The sequence below is a fragment of the Montipora foliosa genome, chromosome 13 (genome assembly GCF_036669935.1).
Source record: "Montipora foliosa isolate CH-2021 chromosome 13, ASM3666993v2, whole genome shotgun sequence".
NCBI classification, from domain to species: domain Eukaryota; kingdom Metazoa; phylum Cnidaria; class Anthozoa; order Scleractinia; family Acroporidae; genus Montipora; species Montipora foliosa.
In genome coordinates this window covers 18,688,696-18,695,901 of record NC_090881.1, presented here as the reverse complement: position 1 = coordinate 18,695,901, position 7,206 = coordinate 18,688,696, and the positions used below count along the sequence as shown (strand labels likewise).

At 39.8% G+C, this 7,206-nt stretch overlaps 2 protein-coding genes across 2 annotated transcripts in view; one reads left to right on the top strand and one right to left on the bottom strand.

Moving 5' to 3' along the window:
• The first annotated feature begins 1,123 nt into the window (after positions 1 to 1,123).
• LOC137981805 (EGF-like repeat and discoidin I-like domain-containing protein 3) overlaps positions 1,124 to 7,206 on the top strand; it is a 16,524-nt gene continuing 10,441 nt past the window's right edge. The window contains exons 1-2 of the mRNA XM_068828851.1: positions 1,124 to 1,187; positions 5,402 to 5,739. Of these exons, the coding sequence (XP_068684952.1) occupies positions 1,124 to 1,187; positions 5,402 to 5,739 (402 nt within the window). The remainder of the gene's footprint in view (positions 1,188 to 5,401; positions 5,740 to 7,206) is intronic.
• Positions 1,296 to 4,832, bottom strand: LOC137983440 (uncharacterized). The gene is made up of 2 exons (XM_068830628.1): positions 4,800 to 4,832; positions 1,296 to 2,083 (listed from the first exon to the last, which is right to left on the bottom strand). The coding sequence occupies exons 1-2, from the start codon at positions 4,830 to 4,832 to the stop codon at positions 1,481 to 1,483; spliced, it is 636 nt and encodes a 211-aa protein (XP_068686729.1). The 3' UTR covers positions 1,296 to 1,480.

Here is a 7,206-nt window from a genome sequence, read left to right as displayed (position 1 = left end):
GCCCTGCTCCACAAATTTGATTCAAGAAGCTCCTCAGATGATTCTGGTTTGAACTAGTCTAATGATTCTTGTGGAATGAATATCACCTCATCACCCGACATGTTGTACATCACCCCTTATATCAATATGTTCCAATTTATTGATCAATTTCATTGTAATCTTCATCATAAAAAGCACTTTCAATTGCATCTTTAGTGTTTCAACTTTGGATAATTGTTGGTGCAAATTCATGACTGATTCGCCATTTTCTTTTATCCTTTTCCTCCTCCAGTCCGTAAAACAAAAGGGGAAGACCACTACTTTAATTCACTATTTGGTAATTCCAGTTTATCAAATCAATATATGTTGTGTTGATCAGCAGTAAAAAATGAAGAAGCATAGAGCTATCCTCAGGTTCTAAATGGATAGCTTTTACACAAAAAAGAATACGAAGTTATTGAAAGTGATCAGAAACTTGTTTAATCCATAAAAATCACTAGTCTTACCCACAGTCATAAGTATACATACAAATGACAAATATCAACAAAACACCATTAAGGGTTTGTGAACAGATTTTTTAAGTGGAAGCATTCTACCAGAAGTTAGAAATTGATAAAGGGAAACATCTTCAGGTTTAGGATAAAGAACGTACACTACGGAGTAACCAAATGGTGAATCCCTAAAACTTGTTAAGGAGTAAAAAAATATATATCATTTTTCAAAGTAGAACTTCCAAACAAAGGTTGCCCAATTCGTGAAGCAAAAATTTCAATCATTATAAAACCTGCCTCTCTCCTTTCATGTCTGATGTTTGACAAAGCATGTTTACTTTTCTGGGTAGTGGCAAGCAGAATGATATCTTTTTACAAAATGGCGACTATCCACTACAAGACCAGCACCAGTGGAAGTTTGAACTGATTCAAGGTACGCACAGTTAAAGGACATTAAACTTCAAAAAATGATTCATTTATATTTTTCTTACTTCTAAACTATTTTTAGGGTACTCCATGGAGAGGCACGGCATGTTTTGCCCTCAACCACATTTTCATTCTCAGAATGACAAGAGTATTCTGAAAAAGTAGTTTTAGGGCAGTAGTTACACTGGATTTGCAAGAAGCAATGTTATTCAGACCGAGTGGGTGAAATGGAAGGAAAGCACTTAAGGATCTCAGTAGACACTACCCTGTACCTGTTTTCTAGAATCAAAAGTAAGTGTATTTGCCATGTCCAAATCACAATGATTGTTTCGCTAATACTGAAAGAACCCTAGGCTAACACTTTCCTAATGCTAATCTTTGGCCTAAACTTTATCTCAATATAGCTTTTAGTCCTCATGTTAGAACTACAAACGCATTAGGGGTGGTTACAAACTGAAAAAACAGCGACCCGTGATTTGACCTGCAAACTAAACTTGCTGATTGGCACACTCATATCAGTGTAATTATAAGTGAGGGATTATATACATTACTACATGTAGGTAACACTATATAATTTGTAACTCCTATCTTGGCAATTTCCCAAACGTTTCTTGGAATACTTTTTCAATAGCAGCTTTCCCATTCTCAGGCAATACTCTTGTGCCGGTTCCAGTAAAATTTAAGGACAGTCTCGGCACAGTCTTAAAACTTAAAGACTTCTTCTTGCCATAGTCATATATTTTCCACCCACTGCTGACAATGTCAAACACGTAAACGGGTTTCCTGGCGTCCACAGCCATCTGCACAGCCCACCCAGTGCCGCCCTCAACTATATTCCTGTGGACGCTAATTTTTCCAATTGCAAACACTGCACTGGTATCCTTGACTTGGTGCCAGTTCCTTCGAAGTAAATTATTTACGTAGGATTTTCCGGTCGGGAAACGTCGTTTCAAAGTTTTGTTTGCCATGTGTAAGAAGTCATCAGCCTGTTGCAATCGCTCATCGGAGAGAACAACTCTACCACAAGCTTTCCTGTTATGAGTCTTGAAGGAAAATGCCTTCACACGAACCCCGTATTTGGTGCCTAATTTTTGCCAATAGGTATCACTTCCCATTGCAGCTCCAGAAAATAGCATGTAATGCTTCGGGTTACCGAAGTAGTTTTGGAATGATTTCCGTACAGGTCCCTACTTCATTATGCATGCAGAATAAATTAATTATTCATTCGTGCTGTTGTTTTGTAGAACAATACGTATACCCAAGAGAACCGAATATATACATGGGTAATTTGTACTTACGGAATGAATAAAAACGGATCTCATTTTTTCTCTCCCTCCCTCTCTCTCTTCTTTCCCTTCATCGCCCACACCGTTACTCGTTTTTGTCCCAGCTTTCCCCTTTCTATCCCTTCGTCTTGTTCTTATTTCCAGATCCCGCTCGGCTTTTTCTGCCATTTTATCCCACGATATGCCACTCGCAGCTTGCCTTGAACTCTGACCCACTGTAAACCTCTGGATTACTTGTCCCTGTTCTTTACCACTGAGCTAACGTGTCAAGTTGCTAATTCACACCTTGAAAATGATATTTATTTTGAATTCTGGCTGACTATTTACATAACAATGATACGTAATTATATACACGTGCCGCGCCGAGCACCTACAATCGAACTTACACTTGTAGGTTACCGTTAACAGATCCCTGTTTTACTACTCTTGAAACAACCCATCCCTTTAATAATGCTAACCGTAACCCTAATTACGACTAAAGCCACTGTTTAGGCTTAAGGTTAGTCCTTGTGATAGTTTTAGGTTTTCCAGTATTGCTGTGAACTGTGACCTGCTTTCCTTCATGCCCCGTGCGTGCGGCACACTTATAAGTTCACTGCGTGGAAGAGTATACCACGCTTAAAGTCTGATTGGTGCATCTTTCATCGGAAACTTTCATGCACGAGTTCATTGCAATTAAAATCGTTTCATATTTCCCTTCTTTTGAAGCAAACTTGTGTCTTCGTAATAATCAAGATGGCTACCGAAGTAAAAGGGTCACAGCAATGGGAGATTTGATCATTTGGAAATTGTCCCAGCTTTATAGCCTTTCCAGAGTTGTGCATAGAGTGGTGCAAAGAAAACAATTTACTTTCGTCTTCCGTGTCCAAAACCTGTGTGAAAACGCAGTCAGTTGGCAAAGACAAAGTGCCGCATCGGGAGATGGATCTGTTTCGCGATGCTCAAGAAAAAACTGCAATGGATAGCCTTCAATCCGCCAGAACACATTAATTTTCTGACCGTAAACTTTCCTTGAAAAAATATTAGCCCTAGCTACCTGTGGCCGCAAAGTTTACAACTGCCTACAAGACAAGGGCTAACATCATCTCACCGCAGTTAACCATCGCCTAAACTTCGTCGACCCAGACAAACGAGCCCACAGCAGGGCATTGAAAAGACATGATGGGGAGTGAAACGAAGTATGCCTCGTACGGGAACATCCATGGATCTCTACCAAAGCTATTTACTTGGAAGTATCATTGAGCATATTGCCGATCTCTACAAAGAGCGATAAATCGCAAAATCCCTCTAAATGCACCGTTCGTGATCCTAAATACAGGAAAGGAAGAAAATATACACTTTGCAGTGTCTCGGCGAATTTTTAAGCAGACAGGAAGAACAATTTCACGATAAAAAGAGCAGGTAGCCATTTCTTATGACAGTACTTTTATTTGGTTTGTTTGTTATGTTTGCGAATCAGAACCCTGTTACAATGATTGTTTGAAACTCCACTTCTTGCGCTTATTCTAAAACTGAAAAATGGGTAAAATTGCAGAAAAAGTGCCGAGATTGCAGGAAAAACTGTTCGATTCTCCGTATTTCAGACACAAGTTCGACCGACTTTTTTTAAGTCCATATAGACTTAGAAAAAAAACCCTCTAAAAAGAAAGAACAAAGCGCCACAGTCCCAAAGGACGTCTATTGTTATCGCCATTGTTTTCTTGAAACAAAGGAGTGTGTGCATAATGAAGTAGGGACCTGTGCGGAAATCTTGCCGAAGAATGCAACTGATTTCTTGAATATATTACAATTTGTGTCTTCTAATCTACACGATCTTATGGTTTGATTTCTTCTATGGATTGTCTTTAACGTTGTTGATCGGAAGAAAGTGAAAAGTAATTTGCGCGTTTGCAGTTTCGATTTATATATTTCTGAATTTCTAATTAGTTGTCACCTTTCAACTCATGCAAACTTGCTGTGGTAAATAAAATTGCAAATATAGTTCCATACATTAAAACAATTAGGCGACATAACTTAACGCCCGAAGCGCGAATCACTTAGTTTAACGTATTAAATTTCAGTCGGAAATTCTTTTCGAAAAGCAAACTTATATTTTTTGACTAATTTCCAACATAGATAAAGGAAAGATGCCGAACATTAAAAAATAACAGTATGGGAGAATAACTACAAAAATTGAAACGAAAAAATTTTGAAAAAAAATGACACCCCGACCCCGACCCCGGCCCTGGCCCCGCGTTTTGGCTACTACCACTTTTTTGTAAGTGTCACTAAACCATTGTTCAACACTTCCCTAAACAATGCCGAATTTCTCTGTCAAGCTCGGCTGATTCCGCTATTGTGGCAGCATTAAGTTCTATTCGGCTCTTTTTGGATTCACGACTTGTTGCTTCCGAATACATTCCAAAGGATTTACCACCACTACAACACTTTCGAGTCGGTGGAAGTGGAACGATGCATTTTTTCTAGAAGTTCGGGACTGTAAATCCCATAGGAAATACAACTACAATGTCTTCTTTCAGACAAACCATGCTTCGGATGCATTCTCCCTGCTCATCCTTTAAAGATTTTTGAAAAAATTCTGAAGTCGAGGCAACAGCAGCTGTAAACAAATCCAAACATCATTCCTGTTCAAATCCTTCTCGACGACCATAATATGATCAGATGTTAACTGATTTTACTTAAGTATGATTTGCATTTCTGTAACCAATCGGAGCGAGGCTCCAAGAGCTCTATTGTTTCTCGGCCAACCAGACAAAAAGGCCAATTTTTCGACTTTTTCACATGCGATCCGTACAGGAAATGTATCATGCCCTGCTTCCCCAAATGATAAGTAGGAAGGGAGGTCATGATCGCGGGTTATAGCTTCACTTGATTTCATAACCGGAGTCAGGGTCAATATATGGTCCATTTCATATATATCATTTCATTAGATTCCTCGAGTGATCACTCGTCTCTCAGTACATCCACAAGGGCATTATTACTACCCCCCTCGTATTCTTCGTCCTTTGTCTGTACATTCGTTTGCTTCCAGAATAAAGTTTAAATGGTGGCTTCCCAAGCCATTGTTTTTAGGAGGAGGTGAAATGCGACTCCACTAAAAACGACTGCATGGGAGGCTAGGTTTATGGGTCATCAACATAAATGACTTTCATGTAAAATCTCGTGGCTTTCCTGTAAATCTGAGCTAAAGTCATGCATGTTGTTTGTTTTCCTTTCTAGAGTGTGATTTTAATCTCGGCATGGAAAGTGGTCTAATCTCAGACTTGCAAATTGGAGCCTCTTCAAGATGGGATATCAACAATGGCCCCAGTCAAGGAAGACTGAACTATAAAGAAACCAAAAGCAAGGCAGGAGCTTGGGTAGCCGCTTGCAATGATGTCAATCAATGGCTGCAGATTTGTCTGGGTAACGCCATAATAACCCGTGTCGCAACGCAAGGAAGAAATCACAACAGTTGGCCTCATGGAGTCCACAATCAGTGGGTGACCAAGTACAAGCTGCAGTACAGTAACGATGGTGTGACTTTCCAATACTACAAGGAGCAAAGAGTAGTGAAGGTTAAAACAAATATTTCATATATGTTGCTTTGAACTATTCAGTTACCCCTGGAAAGTAAAATGAGACTTTAGGAACGCAGACTGAGCAGATATGAACTAGTCCCCCAACAGGAAACATATTCGTAGGAGGTAGCCGTGTACATTTAGTCAGTCTACATCCGTTGATTTCACAAGACAATAATTGTTACCCAGCAAAGTACATTGAGTTTCGTCTTCGCAGACTCACGAAAGGAGCAGGGGTGGCGCAATCATGATGAGAGCACTCGCCTCAGACCATTGTTGCCCCGGTTCGTTCCAGAAACTCGGCGTCATATGTGGGTTTGAGAATGTTCGTTCTCTACTCTGCTCCGAGAGATTTTTCTCCAGGTACTCCGGTTTTGAGTTAATTTCATTAGTGTCCCCAATTAGTGCTTTGGTACTAAATCCATTGACATTATTATTGTTGTTGTTCATAAGAACGAGTAATTTCGCACAACTTATTAATCGATGGTTAATAAATTCCTGATTACGAATTGAAATGTGGGTGGGGACAAGAACCCGAGGGGCACCCAACGACCAATTTGTTGTAAAATGTATTATACCCCAGTTAATGAAAATAAATGTTATTAAGGCATTTTCAGGTATTTTTCAGTGTTGCTGGGAAAACATTATCTGTTCCTTTTTCCCAGCAAGACACACAAGAAATTTCCCAGCCAGCTAGATAAAATTGGTTGGTTTCCCAGCCAGCTGATCAAATTTATTTCCCAGCCAGGAATTCCGCGCGCCTTCAAATCCCTCGATCCAAAACGACCGAACAAAAGCGATAAAACCGGGACAAAACAGGTTTTTTTCCGCAAGCGCAATCACTCTGACCAGCCGCTGACCAGCCGTGGTATGTTTGTGACTACTCTGTGGGAGAGGGAAGGGGTTTCTTTTTTTTTTTTTTTTTTTTTTTTTTAGTCGTCCTCAGTCTTCAGAGTTTCTACAGCCATCTCGGGTTGAAATGCTAGAAAAAGTCAGTAATTCCCAGGAAAAACCTCTATCAATAACAAAATTTCCCAGCCAGCTAATCGAAACACCTGTATTTTTGCCAGCCAGCTAGATTCCTCTGGGGAACAGATAATGTTAGGAACAGATTCGTTGCGTGCCCCTGAAAACCAGCTAAAAACGAAAAAAATAAGGCCTTAAGCAATAGCTCCTGCGTATAGTCGACCCCTTTCAGTTAATTCCCAGACTGGAGGACAAAACAATAAGATTTTTTTGCATCTGAAAGGATTGTTTCTGTCAGGGGACAGAACAACCATTGTTTTGTCCTCCAGATTTGGGAATTACTGAAATGGGTCTATAAATAGTAACACTGGCACGAAAACGACGCCCTTTTCAGACTAGCTATTAACAAGTGTAGTTGTGGCAAACTATCCCTTATTTCCCCAAAATTACAAATAGCCATGTTGTAAAACGTTTTTTGTTTAGTTTCTGAGCCATCCG

Bases quoted from the DNA above. Each gene is read 5' to 3' on its own strand.
- LOC137983440 (XM_068830628.1), bottom strand. From the start codon at position 4,832: ATGGTCGTCGAGAAGGATTTGAACAGGAATGAT. The intron at 2,084-4,799 runs GTTTGGATTTGT...ATAATGAAGTAG, and splicing joins AGGATTTGAACAGGAATGAT to GGACCTGTACGGAAATCATT.